Source organism: Chelonia mydas, chromosome 1 (genome assembly GCF_015237465.2).
Source record: "Chelonia mydas isolate rCheMyd1 chromosome 1, rCheMyd1.pri.v2, whole genome shotgun sequence".
NCBI lineage: Eukaryota > Metazoa > Chordata > Testudines > Cheloniidae > Chelonia > Chelonia mydas.
In genome coordinates, this window is record NC_057849.1 from 149,451,868 (window position 1) to 149,477,572 (window position 25,705).

Consider the following 25,705-nt stretch of genomic DNA (forward strand, 5'->3'; position numbering starts at 1 on the left):
ATCAGGATTTGGTAATCTAGCATCCTGTTTAGCTGATAACATATAGCAGTTCTCTTTACAAAGACAATGAAAGGCCTGGAAGATAAAACCTATCAAGAAAGGTTAAGAGAACTGGGCATGTTCCATTGGGAGAAAAGACGGGTGAAGGACAGACATGACTGCCTACAGTTGCTCCACGAGATGTTTTCAAACAGGTTATTGTCCTTCCAAAACAAAGATGGAATAAACAATAGTGGAGGAAAAGATGCAGCAGGTTTTAAAAATGGAAATGAGGCTTTAATTATAAGAAGAATTTGGCAGTGGAACAAGATTACCAAAAGGACGGTGCTTTTTTCCCTCACTTGAGATATTTGGGGCTAGACTAGACACCCAGGAATAATGAAATCCATTCTGTCACAATGCAGGAGGATATACTACATGGTCCACAGAAGGTTCTATGGCAGTTAAGTGGGAGACTGCCACAGCCTTCCAGCCAGAGTGCTCTGCATGAGGAAACATCACAACAGGGCGAGATAAACAATTGAAACCAATACTGGATACCACATAAATGCAGCCAAATCAAGTGACCAGAATGCAGAGTTATACTGTTTAAATGTTACTTCCGGTCCTACCCATTATTGACTAACCTAGATACTTTTGTGTCATCAGTCAGTTCTTCCATCATGGAAAAATGTTCATTCCATCTGTAGCACTGGTCCTAGTACTGATCCGCAGGGCACCCCACTTATAATATCTTGCCACGCTGAGAATTTGTCAATTATTCCTCATCTTTGACAGGCTTTACCAGTTTTTAAACTAGAATAGGACACACCTCCCACCCTTCCAAAAGCATTTTGAAAATCTAAACGCAACAGTTCTGCTTTTATTTGCTATTTTGTTAACTCTTTTAACGAAGTCTTATGAGTTAGAGAGGCTTGATTCATCCTTTTAAACCTGTACTGCTTTGTCTCTCTTTGTGGTCCCCCTATGTGCTTTATAACTCTCTCATTTTTCTCAGATGTTTTTCCTGTTACCAAGGGAAGGCTTTTCAATTTAGATGTCTCAGGATCATGCTTAGCACCTTTTTTAAAAGATAGGTACATTGTTGGCCTTCTCCCCGTCCTCCAGTATAGTAGTAAGAAGAAAAGGAGTACTTGTGGCACCTTAGAGACTAACCAATTTATGTGAGCATAAGCTTTCGTGAGCGATGAAGTGAGCTGTAGCTCACGAAAGCTTATGCTCAAATAAATTGGTTAGTCTCTAAGGTGCCACAAGTACTCCTTTTCTTTTTGCGAATACAGACTAACACGGCTGTTACTCTGAAACCTGTCAGTATAGTAGTGTTTGCTGATGGTAACTTACCTATTTTTGTCAGTAGTTCAACTACTCCATTCTTCAGTATAAGCAGAGAGCCCCATCCTGTTCCCACTGAAGTAAGTGGGAATTAAGTTACTGACTTCTGTGTGAGCAGAATCAGACCCAGGCTTATTTGGAAAATAAGTCTCAGTGAGAAGCCTTGGTCTGACGTCACTCTGAGAGGTAAGATCTGAAACTATTCCTATGCTTCTTTTAACACTGGCTTCTTTTATTATCTATTCTTTCTTTGTAGCTGAGATGCTGTGGCATTCAGAATTACACCAACTGGAGCACGAGCCCTTACTTCTTTGAACACGGTATTCCCCCAAGCTGCTGCATGAACGCCAGTGACTGCAATCCCCAGGATCTGCGCAATATGACTGTTGCTGCCACTAAAGTGAACCAGAAGGTACAGGCCACTGTGTGCCAAAGGCAACTGAGATGCAACCATCCGGTGAATTAGTTCGCACATTACTACATATAGTGTCACTGAAGTGCGGTTTCTGCCTAGCGATATGAAGAGTGTTGAAACTGGGAATGGAGAGGAGGATAAGGTTGCCCACTGCTTGCCACCAAACGCTTAAATTGACATTTCTGAAACAAGCAGACACAGAAACCCAACCGGTGGGATGTGAACTCACTTCCCATTCCCATCACATTTGGTCAGGTACAGCATCTTGCACAGAGGCAAAACTGGCAAAACACAGAAGTGATGCAGCTGACCTCGATACTTATGTCAATCAGCGGTACTCATTCTCACTGACTTCCCCCTCCTCCCTCCCTCATCCCCCCCCCCAACTTGTGTTCTGTCAGAAATTTCAGGCATTGGATGCTAACAGTTAGCCCAAACAGAGAAAATAGGGATGATTGACATGAAGTGTTGTGGGGTAGTGAGATATGTTTGCTGTGCCCCTTCTAATCTCATTGGATTTATACTGCTGCAGGCAGAACAGAGCTAACATTGACCCCTCCTCACCTTCAAAAAGAAGATTGGGAGAGTAGTATCGAGAGAGAGTGAGTGAGAAAGCAAAACAAATAAATTAATAATAGAATAAAAATGCAGAAAATGTGAAGAAAAGAGGAAAAAAGGGGAAACAATGCAACATATAGGAAATACACCCCTACTACTGTGTTGTGCAAGGAGACATTCATTGCTGGCACAGAATTTCTTTCCTGTTTACTTTTTGCATAAGATTTTCAAGAGAGGTAATAAATTGTTCATAAAGGGAATAATCCTGATGCAAAATTAAATCTTGATATAACCCCATTGACTTCGGTGGTTACAGCAGAGATGAATTCGCCCCAGTGCGTTTCATGATTTATTTCTCTTGTCATTTCTCGTGTATTTCCAGTGTAACTGTTAACACAAGAAATTATTGGTATGTAACAGAAAAATGCAGAAATGGTTGGTTGTGTTCTATTTTAATCTTTTTCAGCTGGTACTGTAACTCAGCTGCATGTCCGTCAGGGACTTGGAGATGGGGACTGAGGTCACATTTACGACTCTGCCTTTGTAAAACAGTCAAGTAGAGTGTTTTTCCAGTCCATACCAAGAAGAAGGATAATACTGGATTAGCTTCCACTAACCTATCCTTCAGTCATAATAGCCTAATGTGAGCCAATCAGTGCTAATGGATTTGGAACAGGGATGATGTCAGTCTATTGTGAAACTTGAAATAATTGCCATCACTGTAATGTTGCTGTGTTGGCTGAGTTTAAATGATTTGCAGAGACATTAATTTACACTCATTAATTAGTGCCAGATTCTGTGTTTTGTAGACAGGGAGGAGGGGAAGGTGCAGTGGGGCTGAGCTGCACCAGGAGGAATTCTGACTGAGACCTGGTCTACACTACATACTTACTTGGGTATAACTACATCGCTCAGGGGTATGAAAACTCCTCACCCCTGAGCGACGTAGTTATACCGACCTAACCTGCCCCCCTATGTAGACCAGCATTCACTTTCACTTCACAGAGGGCCAGTCTTTGTTTTATCTTTAATTTTATTATTTTCAACCAGCCCTTACCCATAGAGTCTCTATTTCTGAAGTAGCTGACTTGATTATTTTGACAGAATTGTCCACAGATAGTTTGAAGGTCTTGCCCACATTTGAGAAATCGGTTTCAGTTTCCATTTAAATCAAAGACTTAAAGAACTCTCTGCTTGGGAGCTGTCACAGATCTTTGAGTTGCTCAAAGAAACTTGAACAAGGTGGGCTATTTCTGAGAGATGGTAGGGGAATAGGAACAAAAGCAAAGCAAAGGAGCTGTGACTGGTCTAGTACTGTAGCTTACAGGGAAGGAACAGCCTTGATGGTCTCTGAACAGACAGGTCGCAGGCTTCGTGAATTTTTGGTTATTGCCTGTGACCTGACATTTACTAAAAATAACCGTGATAAAATCTTAACCTTATTTATGATACTTGTCTGTGTATTTTTTTTTGCAGGATTGGGGACATACAGGTCCCTTTGTTGTAGAGGTCTCTCTCCTTCTCTCTCATACTCACACATGCACACACAGATTAAATACATTTGAAATGCAGTCTTTTCCCTCATCTTCAAAAAACAGTAATAGGAACAGGCTTCAAAAAAGTTTAAGTAAAATAAGTTACTAAAAGATCACAAAGAGTACAAATGAATTACCAATGGAGGCCTATTCTAGTGGTCTGACCACGCGGCTGGAGGTCAGAAACTCCTGGACTGTGTTTACCACCTCTGCTACTGATTAGCTAAGTGACTTTGGGAAGTCATTGAGGGCTAGAGTCACAAAAGGACCTAGGCATGTAACTGTCGCTTTAGATGCCTAGATTCCAGAATCAGACTCTGCTGGAATTCACAAAGCCCCCATCCAGCTGTTTGAAAACTGTGTGCAGGTGCCTAAACTCTCTCAGTGCCTGACTTTTTCCAGGAAAAGTTCTTTAGACACTTATTTTACTCCATCCGAACACATCAGTGCAGCCTCACTGTAGGTGTCTGGACGTTTAAGTCACAGAGCGATTCATGAAAAGAAGATATGTCTTCCTCCGCCTGATTGGCCTGTGGGGCCCGATCTGTTAAGTGTGCTCAGAGCTCGCTTGCTGGATTGGGCCCTGTATGCTGACATGCACAGAACAGCAGGGGAAGGGAGAGGACAGCCTCCCTCACAACTGTTAGCCCAGGGGTTTAGAGTACCTACTTGAGGTGGGGGAGACCCCCGGTTCAGTTGCTACCTCCACCTCAGAGGGGAAGAAGGCATTTGAACAGGGATCTGCCATTTGTCAGGTGAGTGCCCTCGCCATTGGGATATAAGAAAAGGAGTACTTGAGGCTCTCTAGATGTTGGTCCCCCTCAATCTCCCCTGTCTCCTGTTCCATTGTGAATAAATCATTAAAAAATTCATTGGAGCAGGGGGACAGGACCCTGGGTCTCCCACCTCCCAGGTCAGTGCTCTGCCAGGCTACAGCATCATCCTCATGTGTGTGCTTTCTTGTGCTCTCTCTCTCTCTGACCCAAATAACTTCTTCAGGATTTATTCACAGTGGAACAGCTGAGGGAGCCCCACCTTAGAATACCCTGTAGCCCAGTGGCCAGGATACTCACCTGACAGGCGGCAGATCCCTGCTCCCCCTGAGGTAAAGGGGGGACTTGAACCAGGGGTTTCCCACATCTCAGGTGACTACCCTTACCACTGGGCTAAAAGTTATGAGAGAGGTCTCCACCCCCACCCCCCAGTGTCTTGTATATTTAAAAAAAAGAAAAAAAAGGCATGGGCACCTGATGCCAAGAAAGGCAGCTGTGAATCCGAAACAGAGGGAGGCGCCTCCCTGCAATCTGATTTAAGCGCTAAACTTCCTAAGAAGGGCGGGGCTTGGGACACCTCTCTTCCATTGGCTAATTTAGGCTGCTCCCCACCTAGCATGCTGGCTTTTGTAATACCATTCTGAGGCACATATCTCTCCCCATTCATTTTATAGGGAACCTGCATGCCTAACCCAGGCTTTGGAATCCCAGTGTTTTTTTTCCTAGGCACCTAAAAGTTAGGTATGGTGATGCCGAATGAATTTAGCCCTAAATCTCCCTGTGTCTGGTTCCTCATCTATTAAATGAGGCTCACTCTGAGATGTCATTAGGATTCGCTAACCAAAGTGCATTACAAACAAATGCTGAGCATTATTTTTCTCTAAAATAAAGGAACAAGAATAGGGATGCAAATGAAGTGATAATTGCTAAATAGGATTCCCCTGTGGCGCGCCCCCCCCCACCCCACGTACACACACACGCACAATAGCTGCATGGTTATGATATACCAAATTTTTCAGGTTTGTTTGGTAATGTCTGCACCACTCTTGAGGGTGCACCAGTTCTGAGTGTGAACAACAAGGACTGAGCACTTAAATCATAATCATACAATAAATTGCCAGAAACAGTAAAGTATGATGTCCTGGAAAACCATTCTACAAACAAGGAGAGTGAGTAAAGATATATTACTAGTATGATCTTTTTAACAAGTAAGAATTAAAGTCTCTCTCAAATTACCATAAGTGTTAGCTGTTACATCTTGTGCAGGCTATTGAACAGAATAGATTTGTGAACCTTTGGGAAAGGCTGGAAAAATATAAAGCCACATTTGGCAGAATGAAAGAATTGTTTGAAATATCTAGCCTTGTTTCGTAATATTTAGGACATACAACCATAGTTGCTTGATATGTTAAACGAGTAAGCTTGAAATGATGTATAGTATAATGCTGCAAGATGTAATTAGGGATTAATATGTATGTTGAAACATCTCATAACTGATTTATGGCTGCCCTGCTCTTGAGTTACTCTTAACTTTATCTACCACTTCATTACTCTGAGGATTAAAAAAAAATGTATTTCATATTACAAAAGAGGTTCAAGAAATCATGTAATCTAGGTCATGAATGGCCTACATTTAACAAAGGGCATTTTCTTCTTCTTCTGACCACTAGTGTGCAGTATAAGGCCCTGATATCCTCTAAGAACATGCTTAAGAGTTTGCAGGTTTGGAGCCTGTGTATGCACTTGCATCTGTATGATGAATAGACTCATCACGCCGCATAGGCACTGATTTTTTTATTTTTTTTCCTGGTGGGTGCTCCACCCCTGCTCCGCCCCGCCTCCTCCCCCGAGGTCCACCCACCCAGGTCCTCTCTGCTCTCAAGGCCCCTCCCAAGCACCTCCTGCCAGCTCCTCTGATCCTCGGCCAGCCCCAGGGGCCCACTGCCCAACAGCTGATCAGCAGCCAGACCCCGGGCTGGAGCCACTGTGGCCGGTGGGTGCTAAGCACCCCCTATTTTTTTCCTGTGGGTACTTGAGCCGCGGAGCACCCACAGAGTCTGTGCCTATGTCACACTGGCAGTGCTGGAGTCAAGAGTGAGAAAGGGGAGCCAAGTAGAATTCCACTCTTGTCTCAGCTTCCTATAGAACTGACACAGATCTAACATCTACACTAAAATACCGCTTCGAGTGGCCTCAGTTTGAGAATAAGTTCTTGCTGGGTTTGGGGAGAAAAGATGGGTTGTTTTATGTGTGGCTTGGTGCGGTTTGTATCGGGGGGAAAAGATGGACTCTTTGTTCCTGTGGTTTTCAGTTAGTGACTTGGATTCCTTTAAACACCTGAAACTGGAAAAGCTAATTGCAAGCACATTTTGGAAAAAATAATTTAAGAAAATATATGTATTGAGAAAGAGAGACAGATCTCAAAAGCATGTCCAGGAGAAAGACATCCTATGCATGCAAATTCTCTGCCTCCTACCCTCACTTCTAAAGGCCACGTATTGAGGTGGGGGGAGAGTGGCTCTGATGGGATCGAGGTCTGGACTGTAGACCAGGAATGTGTATTTGAAGGGGGAGGGGGCTTGTTTGTTCTTTTCCTCTCAAAAAAAAAAAAAAAACCTCAAGGAAACAGTCGAACCGCAACCCCTCCCCGCCCCAAAAAAAACCCCAAACCTTCAGTACTGTCATATATTAAAAGTAATAAACCATTCCAGACCATGCCTGGTACCTTTAGAGGGACACTGCCAGGCAGGACACCTCCCTACACATCCAAGCCATGCTTATGTTAAACAGCAGCATGTTCTGAAATAGGCTAGTGTTACAGATGCTAAAGCGCTCCCTCCTGGCCAGGCACTAGAACTGCAATGAGCGGAATCAAGGCCTCGTTTGCTCTGGATCCCATGGGTGTTTCAAGCTTCTGGAGCCTCATCAGGTTGCAGCACCAGTTTCTCCCTGGCCTGTCTGGCACATTTCCTAGCCCTAACTCGGTCTGTCATCCCTTTCCCAGATATGGGGCTCTTCGGCCCACCTGCCGTTGGCCCCCAGCACCAGCGCTGACCCCCAGGATGCCCCAGTTACTTAAACACACCCTTCTCCCAGAACTCCCCTCAAAGGTGTGAAGCTTCTGGTTACTGTGTAACTCTCAGGGGCATGTAGCGCTTGTGGAGTAGTTAGCACAGAGAGGCACTCTCTGCACAGAGTCTAACACATGTATGCTTTTACTTAATCATATAAAAGTAGAGGAGAGAACAGCTCGTACCAAACAATAAGCATCTTAAACCGCAATGTCCCTCACTAGCTCACCCTTCTCTTGTGAGTCCTTGGGCGACCATCTAGATCCAGGCAGGCAGGGAGTCCACTGCTTCAGGAGGTGGTATGTGCTGGGTTGCTTCTCTCTTCTGAACTGGAGAAAATGCCCCTTCCCCACCCAGAAGACCAGCCCCTGCCCTTTTGAAACCTTTGGCCCAGGTGACACCCATGCCAGTTTCCCCCTGTGGACACAAATCCCTACCAGGTGATTTCATTGCCAAGGTGACTTCCCCCTACTAAACCAGTTCTGCTGCGTAGGGACCGTCTGTTGTCTAGAAGAGTGAATAGATTTCCAGCAGTTTAGGGTCTTAGAGTCAACTATCCTCTATTGTTCTTTTGCCACCAGCCTTTGGCATCTTAACCCAATGTGGAGACAAATAGACCATAGCGAAGGCAAAAGGCTGGGCATTCAGAATGGAGTTTGCAGCTTGACACAGGCACATAGGGTACGTCTACAGTGCAATATTGTTAAAAACCTGCAGTGCCAAATGTCAGAACCTGGGTCAATTGACTCGGGCTTGCGGAACTTGGGCTGCAGGGCTAAAAATAGCAATGTAGATGTTCCAGGTCGGGCTTGAGCCCAGGCTCAGAGACCCACCCCCTCTTGCAGCTTTTTGGAGCCTAGACTCCAGCTGGAGCCCAAATGTCTACACTGCCATTTTTAGCCCTGCTAACCAAGCCCTGTGAGCCCAAGTCAGCTGGCACGGGCCAACTATGGCCATGCCGTGAGTCTTTGATTGCAGTATAGACGTACTCATAAGGGTTCGTAATCTCTCACACAATTCATAAATTGTACAGATATATTCCCAAATTGTCACAGCAATCATGATTCATTTCTACTGCCTGTACCTTGTCAGGTTCTGCTTTGTTTTCAGATCGACTCTATTGAGGCCTTCTTTTTTTTTTTTTTTTTTAGTATCAAAAAGATTTACCTTAATACAGCAGTGTCTTATTTATTACAGCATCACATTAGGTGTCTTTCCCATTCGAGAAAATTTGTTTCTAAAACGTACTGCTTCTGTCTTCACGATTATTGGGTACACTCATCACTTAACAAGAATAGTTATTAAATAAAATAAGTTAAAATGTTGTTGGAAGTCATGATAAAAATACCCAATTTCTGACTGAAGCCAAATGAAATGGGGGAAGGGGCACACATGCTTAAAGGCTGATTATGTTTGTCTTTGTTTTACAGGGCTGTTATGATCTGGTAACCAGTTTTATGGAGACAAATATGGGAATCATAGCTGGAGTGGCTTTTGGAATTGCATTCTCACAGGTATACAATTATACTACATGAACTAGGTGGGTTTTTCTCTCTTTTCTTCTTCCCCTGACTTCAGGGAAGGATTATAATAGGGGACAGAGCTCACAATGCTTATTAGTCCTTTGGTCATCTGTTCATTGATTTTCTTTTTTCAACTTAAATGCAGTTTCTCCTTGGGAATATGCAGTTATGATTCAACTAATGACTAGCTCAAGGAAAATCACTTGTCCCTCTGTTGGGTCAAACAGAGGTTAACCCAATAAAGCATTGTTTTAAATGGAGCATAAAAAACTCAAAAGCTAAATAGCTGATCCTTATGTTGGATAGGCTTTTCACTCTTCAGGCTTTCTTTTTTAAAGATCTTGTTATAAAATTCAAAGATCTTTAAAATAAGAACATAGTTTTTGAATAAGCCAGGCTAAATTTATTTGGTTTGGTTTGGTTTTTATGTGATGACCCAAACTATTTGCTTATTTCAGCTTCACTGTAAAAAGAAAAAAGTTCAGGGTGGGAGAGAAGTAACTGTCAAACGTGTTAGTCTCCAAGGTGCCACAAGTACTCCTTTTCTTTTTGTTAAAACTCTGTTCATTCTGCTAACTTTTCTAAAAAAAAACAAAAACAAAACCTTTTGATTTTTGTGAGGAGAGGCCCCTTAAATCAACGTAGGAGTTCAGTTTCCCTAGCTACAAACAACAGCACAGCTGTAAGGCGAAAGATGCCAAAACCACAGTCTAAAAGCCACACTTTTCATGATACATTTTGGCATGCGGAGGATTCAGGGAACACTAGGAAGCTGGCTACGGCTCCCTGACTTTCAAACTGCCCTGGCCCTGACATCAGTTAAAGAAGCCTAGTGACAGTTCTAACTTATTGTTGTGAGCTGGGTGAAATTTTGGGTTGAGTTAAAACCCCAGTGAGATTGATAGGTATGAATTTACCCTTCAATTAACATTACTGTAAGCATAAGCTCCAATGTAAAACAAAAGGTATGTGTGAACCTGCCCAGGAGTTTTTGACTGAGTATTGTTTTGGGTAGGGTATTTGCATGTAGAGATCACACAGAAAGAGAGGACAAAAGTACAGAGAGGGAGGGAGAGGCAAGAAAGCCAAGCAGTGTCCTCTAAGTACAGTGTGACCCTGAAAAAGCTAGAGAGCTTTTGAGTCTGATGTTGACGAGAGGGTTGGGGGCTGTAAGCTAAGGGGTTGGCTACACTTGCGAGTTACAGCGCATTAAAGTAGCCCCGGGCGCCCTCGCTCACTACCCATCCACACTGGCAAGGCACATAGAGGGCTCTGACTCTGCGGCTAGAGCACTCCTGGTACTCCTCCTCGGCAAGTGGAATGACATTTGATGTGCCTTGGCTGCAACGCCCGGGTGTCAGTATGAACGAGGTGTTGCATTACTGCGCTCTGATCGGCCTCCAGAAACATCCCATAATCCCCTTAAGTCAAGTGGCCACTCTTGTCATTGTTTTGGAATCGTTGCAGGAATGCAGATGTGCCCTTTCAAAGCTCCGTTTCTGACAGCCGGCTGCTTATCTGCTCTGAGACAAAGCAAGCCATCAGTGTGGAATGCTGTGTGTGTGAGAGAGAGAGAGAGAGAGGCGGGGGGAAGGGGAGTCTGCTGCTGTCCGAACTTACAAGACAGCATGCTGACATGCTCTCAGCCCCCCCAAACCCACTCTCTCTCTCCCCCCACATACACACAACACACTCCCTGTCACACTCCACTCCACCCCCAACCCCCATTTGAAAAGCATGTTGCAGTCACTTGCATGCTGGGATAGCTGCCCATAATGCACCGCTCCCAATGCCGCTGCAAGCGCTGCAAATGTGGCCATGCCAGTGCGCTTGAAGCTGTCAATGTGGACAGACTGCAGTGCTTTCCCTACTGCGCTCTACGAAGGCTGGTTTAACTCAAAGCGCTCTACATCTGCAAGTGTAGCCATGCCCTAAGAAACTGCTCATTTTGTTCTCAGTTCCTTCTGCACTCAGAGAAGCAGGATTTTGTGCATTCCTTGTAAATAAACAAGATTCCATCAAAGAAAATACCAGACTCCATCAGTTTCTACTTTCAGCTGGAACATCCCCAGAGCCCAAACTCTGACTAGCTATTTGGGTCGAAAAGGAGCAAAGACTAGTTAAAAGAAGCCTAGGGACTGCTCTAAATTATGAAAGCTGCTTACGGTGCTTACACCAGTGAAAACCAGGAATACTACCTGCATCTTCCACAAAATCTTGACCCTTCTTTGTAGTAATCACTTGCCTTGGAATGGTGAGAATCCCCTCAAAGTGTGCAGAAATAGGAGAAAGAAAACCACATTTAGAAGCCCAGTGCCAAACCATTTCCAAAACAGGACAGTGAGGTGCATGCACATTCATGGGATTAAACTACTTCCATCTGAGCGAGTATTTGCCTTCTCTCTTCTAGACCCGGAACAGGTTGACTGTAAACACTACGCTTGAAAGTTATCATTACACCTGGCATTTGCTTTGGTCATTTAATGTGAAAAATCCAGCATCAGGCTTTTTAGAAGAGTAAACCTTTTTGATGGCATGAGGCGCCACATTTTAAAATATTTGTGCAGTGCTTTGAAAATGGGAAGTGCCATATGAGTTTATTCTGCTTCACCTTAAAACACATGAATCCAGTCAATGTGCTGCAGGTGAAGACCGTGCTCTCATCTGCTAAAAGACCAGCAACACTCTCCTCTTTTGACTGTAGTTTACTACAGTGTAGTCCCTTTCTCTTTTCTTTGCTTGACTTGCACATCCTGTCATTCTGTGGCAAATTGTAACAGGGAGTATGACTGTCCATTATAGAGGTTCAACAGTGTGAACAGACTTTGTTAAAACTTGGGGAGTGAAGTTAGGAGTGACTTATGCATGGCTACATGTTTTGGTTCAAGAAAAAGAATTCTCTGTACTGTGCCACGGTTGTAAGCTTCAGTATTTTTGAGCATTATTTAGTTTAGAATATTGTCGTATTGGGCAATGTTTCCATGATTTTATTTTAGTCAAATCCCTATTAACAAGTTTCATTGCTTTGCTGAATCGAGCCTATCTCTAAATTCTTCAGTATAACTGCTTCCAAGTACTGAGGAAAGCTATTAGCAGATCCATTATCCACAGAAACCCAGGCTCAGGTAGCCTGAATTGGGTTGGTTGGATTAAGATTTCTGACTGACTACTCTCTCTTGGATGTTACTGTCTGTTCTTTGTCACCAGAAGACCATGATGTCTTTGCTAAAGAACCACACTAACATTTTCTTGTCTGAGTCTTGGTTGTGAGGAAACCTCATGCTTTGGTTCTGCATTCTGTGCTGATGGTCAGTTGTACCTGAACCATCTCAAAGCATTTGACTTTGACTTCAAAGAGACATACAGCAAACCCTCGGATATTAGAACTTTAGGAAGCCAGAAGCTGTGATAACACTAGCTTGTTACTACTGTATTTCACTTCTTGACAACCAGTAGTAGTCAACTTGTTCTTGTTCCTAACCTTGATGGCACCATTATAAAGTGCTCTCTGTACTCTATCTGAATCTGGTTTTAGGTAGTCAGAATTGTGTTCAGTGCTGATATCTTTAAAAAATCCATCCAAAAGAGTTTGAGGACTCGGGAGGTAACATGTTGGATTATTCTGCCCTACAGGATTGAGGCAAATTGCAGGATATTTCATAGATAAGGATTTGGACCGAGTATAAATCACCAAATTTGCTTTAGCCTAGTCACATCTTTAATGAATCTGTAGTGCGTGCTGTATTTTTACATGTAGCATTTTAACTTGGCTGGAAGTTGTTTGCAGCTAGGAGGACAATATAGAAAGAAGCCAAACTGGGATTGTTTGTCAGAATTTTGACCTGTCTGCATATTTACTATAGGCAATCCATAATTTATGGGCTAAATTCTGTCTTTGATGGAATCGGACAGGGCAGCAAAGAAGAACAGAGATGCAGACCAATGCATCCTCTGCAATGAGAATCATGCTGGCACTGGCTGGATTTATCATGGCAGGCTGCAGGCAACACAATGTGAAATGCACTTTGCTGCTGCTCCAAGCAAGTGTAAAGTGCACCCTGATGTGTTGCTGGCAAGTATTTGTTGCTGATGGCAGTCTCCACTCCAGCCAACTGGGGGGCTAGACATTCTTCACTTCCAGCATGCCGTCACCCCTACACCATTGAGGAGGTGAGGGCATGACACTCAGGCAGGCATACTTCCCAGCCCACACTTGTGCACTGTAGAAAGAGTCTATCTGGCCTGTTTGTGTGTGTGAAGTGACTCCCTACCTCACTTAGCCCCTACGCCTGGTGGAGCAGACAGCTGAATGTAGCCTAATATGTGAAGAATACAATAAAGTTGGTTACCATTTACTTATTAATCTGTCTTGCTTGATCCACATAAGAAGGGAATCCTTGGACTGATTTCCGATTAAGAAGGGCTAACAGAAATGTAGCAGGCAGAGATACAGCTTTAGGTGAGGTTTCACTGTTTCTGTTTAGAATAGTTTTGATCAAGTAAAAGGCAAGTTGCACTGTTTTGTTCTTCTGCAGTAGAGCATGTTGTGCTGGCCTTTCCCTTGCATAATTTGTTAGGTGTTGACTAGTACAAGGAATGTACCAGTTCTCAGAAATGGAAAAAGTTGATGTAATGGTATGATGTGTCTTATTACTCTGGCATGATTTCTCAATCACAATTAGTGTCTGAAAAGCTGCTTTGGGACCGATGATGTCTGCACAATTGGGAAGCCCAGACTTTGCTTGTTGAGGTTTAAATAGTAATTTTTAAAAAAGCAAATTGTTTTTGGAATCGAAGTCTGACATTGATTTTCAGCTGGAATAACTTGTTTTTAGCAGGTGCTCTTCATGAAAATGATCCCCATACACTGGACAACATAAAATAAAAACTGTCCAAGTCGCCTTTAAGAGGAGTGATTTTTGCCTATGGAAAACTACAGTGCAGATGTTGGTTTAAAGGACATGGGATAGCCTTTTCAGGTTGGAATTACCATTGAGTTACTCATTAAGTAGGAGGGGATTGTAGTGCAGCTTTAGAGCCATATTGTTCCAGCTTCTCTGCAGGATGCAGAGGCAGCGTACAGTCCACGTACTAAAAATCAATCCTTCAGAGTGCACAATACCGATTCATTTAGGGGTCTGTGGCTGGATTCCCTCTAGTCCAGTGCAGCATCCACTTTGTGCGTATATTTTAGCACTTGCAATTTAATTTCTAGGAGAAAGTTGAGTAGTTGCACCTGACTGGGGGCACAATTCAGGTGGAGGCATAACTCTTCAGATCTGTGCCCATAGCTCATGTTTGGGACAGAAGTTGCACCCACCTACAAGAAAGCTGGGCCACAGCCTGGCTGAAAATACATTAAGGAGAATAAGAAATGTTTGAAATGTCAATTTGCTCAGTGCCAATGTGTCAGACTCAAAGCAGAGTTTCTGTTGGATTTGAAAATATTGAAAAAATATTCCTAAATGCTCTAAAAAGTACATTCATAAAAATACCCCTTTTAAAGGGACAATCTGTAAAAGCTATTACCCTGATTCTGATTTGAGTGTACAGCTTCCTCTGTCTGAGAAGAACAGAATGGCTGAGTAGAAACAGCTGTGAATGGACGCTGGTCAGGAAGAGGAACAGGTTTTTTGGCAGAAACACTCCAGGACATGAAAACTTCATAGACATTCTTAGATGAAGCCAGTGAAGTCAGAAGAACTAATGCCACAGTGATTGGTAAACTCAGTCCTTTCCAGAAGAGCATGGAGAGCTGTGTGCCCAGAACACTGAGGATTGAGAACACAGCAAGAGAAATCAAGGAGCTAAAAGGTGAAGTGTCATTCCACATGGAGAAAACTGGAGTATCAGCTCCAGCAGCTGAGTCCGTGGCTAGTCAAACACAGAACTGAATTTGTATTTATGGCCTTAAATAGGGACACATTGTGAGGCTGAAACAGCACAAAGGACCTAGAGACCCAACCTGCAAGTAGAGGTGAAATCCTTGTTCCATTTCTGTACTTTGTAATAACAGGGAACACTTACAGGCTATAGCATTTTACATCTTCAAATCACTTTATGACCATTAATCCTTACAACACTCCTGTGATCTAGTACGTAAGACAAGCCATCGTGTATTCCTTGTAACCAAGACTGTTAGGAAGTTGCTACACTTGGGCTTGAATGGTCAGATTATATATAGATTTGGACATGAGACTAGAAACCACATGGCAGAGATGTGAACACACCACACATTGAATTGCACATGTTCAGATGATTTTTTGACCACTAGAATGATCGTTCTTCATCATGAAGGATTTAAATTTTTCAGTGTTTCCCAACAATTTGGAAACTTTTTCAGATTATCCTTGGCCAGACCAGAGGTTTATCCCCGGCAAACGTTTGGCGCTGCCAGGAGAAAATCAGGAGAAAAGGAGATAAAGAATAGGGTAAAATTCAAATTCAGATGGGAGCCTGGGACTTGCACATTTATGTGTTGTTTGAACGTTCTTATTCAAAATGCTGAATACCATAGAACTGGGAATATAAAAAGAAGTAATAAATAAGTAAGTAAGAAGTAGATAAGAGCTACAGCGTATTACTATGGAGAAGATGGGAAACAGTGGGAGCTAAGGCCTGGTCTACACTACAGCTGCCGGTCAATCTAAGCGACACAATTTGAGTTATGTTAGTAGCATAACTCAAGTCAACCTAGCTTAGATCTACTTACTGTGGGGACCACACTGTTATGTCAATGGGAGACGCTCTCCCGCCGACATTGCTTCCGCCTCTCGTTGAACTGGAGAACAGAAATCGATAGAAGAGCGCTCTCCCGTCAATTGCGTGTGTCTTCACTAGACCTGCTAAATCAATGCCGCTACATCGATGGCAGCAGCGCAGATTTAGCTCCTTAGTGAAGACAAGCCCTAAAGTGGATAATTGTGACTGTTTCTTGTGGAGGAAAGGGTTTGTGTGGAGATGCAGTGAGAAGGGGAAGGGTTTTTTTGTGGTGGTTGTTGGTTTTTTGTTTGCTGTTTGAGTTAGTTTATTATTTGTTGTACTGTGGGTAAAGAGTGTGTAAGTAGACTGTAAAGATGTGGAGGTTTATAAAGATTTTTTGACTGGCTGGTTTATAATAACCAAATTGCTCCCAAATGGCACAACCATGATTGACCAAGTAAGTGACAATTAAATCTTTCTAGCATCCCATACCAGCACATATGTTCTTTGTACTGTTTACTCAAAATCCTTAATTCTTTTTTTCTAGTCTCTCTCTGTTTTTTCCTGCCCTCTCCTCATTAAGTACACTTGTTATCATGGAAAAGGTGGAGACATTTGTTTGGGCAAATCTTAGTAATATCCAGAAACACTGTCCAAAGTCCATTTATATAATGACTTGACCCTTTTATGCTATGCTCTGTGAAATACATGAGTTTATGTGATGGTAACATGACCCCTTAAAGGTATGAAACAGCATTTAGGCAGTGCCAAAGAGAAATAAATAGCCTGAAGGTCAGAAGGTGCACACACTTGTAATCTGAATTTCAGTGGAAAGCCAACCTGTTGCTTTATGGAGGATGGATTTGAGTAAATTTGTCTCTTTAAATGTTCATCTCGTATAAACACATTACCATATCCTGGGAAGTATTGTAGAGCTGAATGTTGTCATTACTGGAAGTCCATATGCCATCTCTGAAACACAACAAACTTCATCGGTGACTTGGAGATGTCTACTACGTTTAATGGCCTATTATTTGTCAGCGTTCTGCTTTAAAATGACATCTCCTCCTCCTGCCCTCCCCTTCGTCCCAGAAATCTAATGCAGGAAGAAGGTTGTGGTGGGGGATGATTACAATAGTGATCTGTGGCCCAAATTCAGTATCAGACAGGTTTTTAAATAGAGATTATATACTACCTACTCTCCCTGTTCAGCTAGAACTCTCATGATTATGGCTTGGGGGTTCCTGGCCAATCAGCAGCATTCTGGAGCAGGTACCAATATACCACCATCGCCTACAGGAAAAATGGTCTGTTGGTGACTTTGTGACATCTGTGTATTTCCACTGCCATTCAATAAAACAAAGAAGATCTGAAGAATAGCTCTGTGGAGCTCAAAAGCTTGTCTTTTCCACCAACAGAAGTTGGTTCGATAAAAGATATTACACCTCACCAATCTTCCCTCATTCAATAAAGGGGCTCTCCTGTTTTTGATGATATGCACAAGTCCGGTATAAAATCTACTATCGTCAGCTCTTTGAAGCAGAAACTGTGTACCGCCCTGCATGTACAGTGCCACACACAATGGACGCCTGTTCTTCATTGATCCTGAGGCATACCCCAATACATATGACAATAGCAAATATCAAACCTACTCAGCAACTTGACATGGGGTTTGTGACTCTGGAAGACCGGGTGCCAGCACTCATGCCAAGGTCCCCATGTCTCAACTGAACACTGACAATCACATAGTTGCAATCAGTCTGGCTCACCTGAATGTTTAGTATTGTTAAAATTGGCATTAAGATGATATAAGAATGTGTTTTGTGTTTACACTTTACTGAATGCTTGTGAGTTGCTGCATGCATTAAATTCACTTATAGCACCTGTATCCCATATTGTAAGGTAATATTTAAGTATTTGTATTGTGCCCCTTTGTGACTGTGCAAATCACCAGACAGCAGAGAGAGATTAACTAGCGTACAGTGTTGGTCTCCGACAGAATGTGTTACATCCTAGCCAACAAGGAAGGCCCATTGACACCACATGGACTATTGTGGAACATTAAAGAGAACAAAGGACTTTGTTGTTCTGGTCTTCCCCACCATGAAGGAGTCATGCAAGTGAATTCCTCCCACCAGTTAAGTTCACAGCTCAGAGCACACAGAAGGGAAGGGGGGGGGGGAAATCCTTGCAAGGAGGGTTGGACTGCTGCTTGGACTCTGGGGGCAAGGTTTTCTAAGCATAAGCAAGGGATTCCCAGCTGCTTTGCTTGGAGTATCCCTAAAGGACATGTAGAGCTTGCTTATTATAGAACCTTCTATTACCTTTTGAAACCTAAGATCGTAACTCATTTGTGTATGTATGTTTACCTGCTTTAACTTTGTAAATAAGTCTTGTTTCCTTTTTAATAAATCTGTATATAGCTTATAATAGGATTGGCTACAAGCATTGTGTTTGTTGTGAGATCTGAGGTGCAATTGACTGGTCCTTTGGGATTGGGAGTAACCTGAATATTGCTGTGATTCTTGGTCTAAAGGACCATCTGTCTCAAAGGTAGGCTCACCTGGGTGGTGAGATAGATCAGCGTATTCAAGGGGACTGTCTGTGACTCCATGTTAAGGCTATTCTGGTGCCTGAGGACTTTACACCTTATAATTAATTGGTGAAAACTAAGTATAGGACATCCCTGCTTCTTAACAGTCTGCCCTGAGGTTGGTACTCTCACTCTTGAGCCACTGAAGGACAGCCTTTGTGATAGATGGTCCCTTATGCCAAGAATCACAGCAATATTCAGGTTACTCCCAGTCCCAAAGGACCAGTCACTTACCCCAGATCAATTGCACCCTAGATCTCACACCAAAGACAATGCTTGTAACCAATCCTATAACAAACTATCTAAAGATTTATTAACTAGGAAAAGGAAATAAGTTATTTACAAGGTTAACGCAGATACACACACACACACACATCCACCCCCTCCCCAATGAGTTACCGTCTTAAGTTTCAAAAGTAAGATAGACTTCTATAATAAGCTGTCCCTTAGCGTTAACCCAAGCTAAACCCTGGTGATCTCCTGCTTATGCCTAGAAAACTTTGCCCTTGAGTCTAAGCAGCATAGCAATGCAGTTTCGTCTTGTTAAGGGTTTTTATCCCATTCCAATTCTCTGAGCTGCCAGTTCAGCTGATGGGAGGAACAACTCTGCATTGGGGGAGGAGAGCAATCAACAAAGTCTTTTGTCCTCTGATGATCCACAATAGTGCGTCTAGTGGTGATGGGCCTTATCTGTTGGGAAGAAGGTAACACCTCCTGTTGGAGACTAGTATTTCACACTGGTTAATGCTTATATCATCTGCATCATCTCACTGGTTAATACTCCTCCCCTGTCTGGTGATTTACAGTTACGGAGCATACACTTAAATATTACCTGATAACATGGGATGCAGATGATATACATGAGATTAATGCATCCAGCCACTTACAAGCATTTCATAAAGTCTAAACACATTCTTATAATTCTAATAACTATTTTAGCAATACTAACACACAGGTGAGGGAGGCTGATCCCAGCTATACATTTGTCAGCGTTCATTTGAGACGTAAGCCCATTGGCATACGCTGGCAGCTGGTGTGCCAGAGTCACACTGACGATTGCAGGATCTCACAGTGGTAGTCTAAGACCTTGTAAAAGCATTTGATGAATATGTGCAATTTAACGATTTCTCAAAGAGCAACTCTTGCTTACTCTGGACAGAGCTAACTCTGGGGGGGAAAATGACATCCATCTCATGGTACCAAGAAAATATAGCAAAATTGGATGTGCATGCAAAATTAGCCATTAAAAGATCAGTGCGGAGCTGATTAGGGTCTGGGGAGGAATTAGTTTAGTGAAAATAAATAGGTCTGAACGCACGATCAGAGTTACTTAGTGTTATTACAGTGAAAAAGATAATAAAGCACAGAAGGAACTAGTGTGTCAACTGAGGAAAAAGAAATAAACCCAGAAATACCACAGGCATTAAAAAGTAATGGGAGGGACAGCCATGGCCCAGAGCCCACTGGGAACATCTTGTTCTGTTCTTTATGTCAACGTTTCTATAACCCTGTGGGAAACACATGTACAACTCCCAAAAAGTGAGACTGAGTTAAAACAAAAATCACAGCAGGAAATAGTAATGGCCACCTTCAGCAGCCCTTGGAGTGGTAAAGCTGCAGCACGTGATGGGCTCCCAATAGGATTTTACAAACTACCGTGTTGATAATATCGCCCCTATAGTGACTGGAGTATTGAGCTACAATGCACAGCCAGATAACACCAACCTTGCTATTTGCCCAAAGGAAGGAAGGCTCCTGACTGAGTGGTCAAGCTACAGCCTAAACTCCCTCTTTTAACACTGGCCTAAAAATACTAGTTAATACTTATGGCGTCAGTAAGGTGAGTTGTTGATGTAGGGTGGGATTTCCAAAGCTGAGTAGGGGATTTGGATGGCCAAGTCCCATTAATTTTCAAAATCCCACCCGAAAAGATCAAGTACTGGAGGTTGTATCAGGACCATGTTGGGTGTGTTATCCATGACCTGCATTCAGTCTAGTTTATACCTGAGCTAAGATTGATACGGTCACGTAATGCTAAAAATGCATTATACTAGTTGGAGTTCATGGGAGTTAAGGCCATTTTATAAAACGAATCCCGACAATGTGAGACACTCCTTGAGCAGCACTGCTGATTGCTGGATCTTGCCCAAACGTCTTTCTGCTTAATAAGAGAGCACATGTTTGTGACACAACCTGTCCTAATCAGCATTTCCTTAGAGCCCTGATAGGATATGATTCAGACATCTCCAGCATTTAAATAGGAAAAGGTGGTGGTGGTGGGAATTTCATCTAGCCATGTGTACAGATTGATGTGCTTCTGTTTTTCGCCGACCCAAATGTGCTTATGCCAATAGTATGAAATGTTGTGGCAACTAGAAGAGTATGACTGGACTGAAAGCTGATATTGCTACGTTTTACATTCCAAATTAGCAGACATCACTATGAAGTAAGGGATGCGTTGCTGAGTTGTCCTTTTTACAGTGACGTCCCAAGATTTTCAACATTTAGGGAGGGGTAGTGCTCTTAAGCATATGTGTATACATTCATTCTCCGGGGTTATAAGTACTCACTGTGGGAAGTAACACAGGTTTGGGTAGTGTAGGGACTAAACAATCAGCTTGGTGGGACAGATTAATGTTGTTGCAATGATCACTATACAGGGAGCATTAATTATGTAGTAAACTAATTAAGAATCCTGAGTGTAAGTTTTTAAACAGAATAATGAGCTAGTTTGGAAGGGTAACCAGCCAGGGGATAGCTGGGTGCACTCCATGTGGTTCAAGGAAGAAGGGAAGGCTTTCATTGCTAATAAGTTTTGTTCACATTCTGAAATCCATTACATTGATATCCTTCACATGCAGTAGGTGGAAATGTGCAAAGGGAACTGCATGGAGCCCCTAACTTACAGGATACCCCAACAGGCACAAATGAATGAGATTGATCAGTTTTGAGACACTACTCTTTGGCAAAAGTGTGTCTGTAATTATTGGAAACAAAGTAAAAAGGTTGACGTTTCGGCAGAGGCAGTTATGTCTCTTTGCCTCTGTAGGTGGTTATGAACTGTAACAATCTTTATATGCTCAGAGTTGATTGACCACCACCACAGCTGTGAAAAGTGTGGTTATTAATGTGATTGGTGTATGCAGGAAAATACTCCTATTCAAGGGATCCATTTCCAATAATCTCCTACTAATTTGTTACTTACTGTTGCGTTGAGTAAAGTCTGAGTGGCTGAAGAACTACATGGCAGTGAGAAGCACCTAGATCTTCAGCTCTTCATTTCCAAATGTCTTAACATTTATTTTTGAAATTTGTGACGGGGCAAGGCCAGATGGCTATAGAAAAGTAGCAGGAGATAGATATATTATCTCCAGGCTAAACAAATCCCTGGTACCAGGATAAGTGAAATGGCAGCTGCTCCAGGTCAATTAAGACACCTGGGGCCAATTAAGAACTTTCCAGAAGGCAGGGAGAAGGCTAGGTTGATTGGGACACCTGAAGCCAATCAGGGGCTGGCTGAAACTAGTTAAAAGCCTCCCAGTCAGTCAGGTGGGTATGCATGTCAGGAGCTGTGGGAGGAAGTTGTGCTGTTGGAGAGGCTGAGTAGTACGCACCATATCAGGCACAAGGAAGGAGGCCCTGAGGTAAGGGTGAAGTGGAGCTTGAGGAATGAGGGCTGCTGTGGGGGAAGTAGCCCAGGGAATTGTACATGTCATGTTTCTAAAAGGTCAGCTACCATAGCTGATACCAGTAGGGTCCCTGGGCTGGAGCCCGGAGTAGAGGATGGGCCCGGGCTCCCCCCCCCAAACCTTTGCCCCCTGATTAATCACTGAGACTGGGAGACAACAGAGACTGTGCAAGGAAGGATAACTTCTCCTCACCTCCCTCACTGGCTTATGATGAAAATGGCTCAGTAGACTGTGACCCTTGTCTCTAGAGAGAGAAGGGTTACGTGGAGGGTCACAGTGAGCCTCTGAGGCTAGCGAAATCCGCCAGGAAACGCGGGACCCACGGAGGCAAGGACAGAGTATTGTCACAAATTGTATAACTTTTGTAAAGAAAGGGAAATGTCGGTTTGGGCCATTAGATGGACTACACTTCAACGCACATTTAACTCTGACTCTTATTTAATAAAGATGCGTGTTTAAGAATGTGTGTTTAATTAAAATGTGTCGGCTGTACATACTCGCTGTGGGATCTAGAAGTCAAGTTACTTGCTGTCCCGGTTACTCAGAATCATCAGTAATAAAGATACTGCCATCCAAATTCTGCCTTTCATTATCCCTATGCCAATCCCCCATATCTTTCAGTGGTGTTGCTCATTAGCAGTAACAAGCACAGGGATCTGTTCTGGGTCCAATGTTATTTATCATCTTTATTAATGGCCTGGACGTAGGTATAGGGAGCATAACTGATCAAGTCTGCAGATGACAAAGCTGTGGGGGGAGGGGGTTGCAAACACTTTAGGGGGGAGAACTTAAATTCAAAAGGATCTTGAGAAATTGAAGAACTGGGCTATAGACGACAAAATGAAAATCAACAAGGAGAAAGGTAAGGTGCTGTACCCAGAGAAGAAGAACTAAATGCACGAATACAGAATGGGGGATAACTGGCTTGTCAGCAGCACTGCTGAGAAGGATCTAGGAGTTGTGGTGGCTGACAACTTCAACATACATCAGCAATGTGATGCTGTTGCAAAAAAGCATATCATGCAAGTCACGGGAGCAGATAGTACTGCTCTACTCGGTGCTAGTTGGCCTCAGCTGGGAGTTCTGTGTCCAGTAATCCAGTCACCAATGTATAGAAAGGATGTAGAGAAACTGGAAAGGATCCAGAGGCAAGTGACAAAGATGATCCAAGAGTTGGAACTCAAGCCGTATGAGCAAAGGCTGAAGGAACTGGGTATGTTTCATTTGGAAAAGAGGAGATTAAGGGGAGGGGGATATGATAGCTTCATATACTTGAAAGGCTGCTATAAAATAGTTGGAGAAAAGTTCTCTCTTGCCACAGTGGGCAGGACAAGAGACAATGAGTTCAAACTACAGTATATCAGATTTAGATTAAATCTCGGAAATAGCTTCCTAACTGTAAGAACAGTAAGACAATGGAACAGACTGCTTTTGGAGCTTGTGGAATCTCTGTCACTAGTGGTTTTCAAAAGGATGCTGATAGCCATCTTTCTAGGATGATTAGACACAACAAATCCTGCATCTTGGCAGGAGGTTAGACAAGATGACCCTTGCGGTCCTTTCTAACCTATGGTTCTATTATTCTATAACCAAGTGAGACTCTGACATTAGAATTCAGTCAATAACTTGATGCATATGCCAGAATAAGATTCAGCTCACTCTCCCTCAGCTTTGCTGGCCAGGGAGTGAAAATAGGAGTAAAAGGTAGTGAAAACATACTTAGTTGCCAAAGTAAGCAGATAGGACTCTGATTACAAACAGGAGGAAGATCTGATGAACATGGAGGTGCCATTTTTACACCACTTTTCAGATTAGAGCGGCACTTAAAATGTGGTAGTAATTCTGGAGGCTCATAATAGCTCAGGAATGTAAACATTTGCTTTCCTATAACGTAACAGCACATTTAAGTTTTCTAAAAAAGTTACCAAAGATTCCATTTGGCAAAGTCACTATGTATCACAATGACTCTTAACTCCTTGTCTGTTTTTTTTTCTTCCCTTGAATAGTTGATTGGAATGCTGCTGGCATGCTGTCTGTCCCGATTTATCACTGCCAATCAGTATGAGATGGTGTAACAAGGTGAGCCTTGATCTCTTTGTATACAGTGTGCTGTCCACAAGGTATTTCAGTAGCCATGCGCTACTGTACATTTGTTCATTATAGTAGATTTTGGGTATCTTATGTTTTTGTCAAGAACGGGGCCTATAGTTGTGGGTTCTGCCTTCCTCTGCCCCAGTATTTTGCCAGGTGGAAAGAGGGGAATTGCAGCATCACTTGAACATATAATGTATGAATATTTTGTTACCTCTAAATATATTTTTAAAAAAAGAGAAAGTTCTGTTGTGAAGTTTGTTAGCAGCTAAAACAATTCATCTCTTTTTCTCTCTCCTTCCCTAGTCTTTCAGAGATGTGAAATACAGAGCCTGTCTCAAAATCAGGAACTGCAGAAATCTAGGAAGACTTTAAAGAATGTTAGAGCACACTCTCTCGCTCGCTCACACGCGCGCACGCACACACAAACACACACACCCCATCTTCTAAACTCCGTACCATGTGAAGTACCATTCCGTCAAGTACTATTGCACCACCAAGAGTAGCTTGAACCATTCAGCATCCAGTACTGTACACTCCATCTTAGAGGCTCTGCATATGATGGCACTATATGTATGTTCTTGGTCATACAGTAGTTGCGTTGTAAGTGAACAATGGTAATCCATTAACAGCATCGATCAGGCTGTGCATGTAGTGACTGGAGGGCAAAATTAGCCTTTCACCATGGTCAATAAGTGTTGCACACGTTCATTTAAACCAGTATATTCAATATATATTCTTTTGCTTTACTAAATCTTAGTTTCTTGTTTTGTTTACTGCTTTACTAAGGTTTTCATCTTCTCGCCACAAATGCCCCCTTCCCCCAAAACACAAGAAATCAGTAACATAACATAAAGATACTTGAAAAATAATGTTATAATGTTGTGCTTGAAGGGAACTGTTATTTCTGACGTTCTACTACATCTTTGATTCTTATTCAATGTTGTATGCCTAGTGCGTATGCCAGTAGACTTTGTCTAGTGCATTTTGCCTCTGAACCTGAACCTGTGTAATATTGTTATGAAGCTGTGTTGTTGCTTACTGTGAAGGCAGTAATTTTGCTTCTTTTATTTTTTTATTAGATAACTATGAACTAATCAAATTGTGCTGTAATGCGGCCTTCATCCTTTTTTTTTTATTCTTTCTTTTTTTTCCCATTGACGTTACAGCCACCAAATATGTTGTCAGATCTATCAAAACAAAACATAAACAAGCATACAGAATATTTTTGCGGGGGGGGGAGCAAAAGTGTAAAACCTTTTTAAAAAAATGGGATTTTTTTAATAATGCCTCTGTCTAGCATGCCAACAAGAATGCGTCGATATTGTATTTGTGAAATATGTATTAATAAATGGAACTATTACAGATTTCTGTCTGCTTCACTTTTGTTCTTCAGTCCTAACACGACTCTCAGGGAGAAGTG

At 42.6% G+C, this 25,705-nt stretch overlaps 1 protein-coding gene across 2 annotated transcripts in view; it reads left to right on the plus strand.

Moving 5' to 3' along the window:
* Positions 1-25,649, plus strand: part of TSPAN7 (tetraspanin 7) — a 192,583-nt gene extending 166,934 nt beyond the window's left edge. For both annotated transcript variants that reach the window (XM_037902396.2, XM_043538045.1), the window contains exons 5-8: positions 1,589-1,744; positions 9,115-9,198; positions 24,198-24,270; positions 24,589-25,649. In XM_037902396.2, the coding sequence (XP_037758324.1) occupies positions 1,589-1,744; positions 9,115-9,198; positions 24,198-24,266 (309 nt within the window). In that variant the 3' untranslated portion in view covers positions 24,267-24,270; positions 24,589-25,649. The remainder of the gene's footprint in view (positions 1-1,588; positions 1,745-9,114; positions 9,199-24,197; positions 24,271-24,588) is intronic.
* The last annotated feature ends 56 nt before the right edge of the window (positions 25,650-25,705 follow it).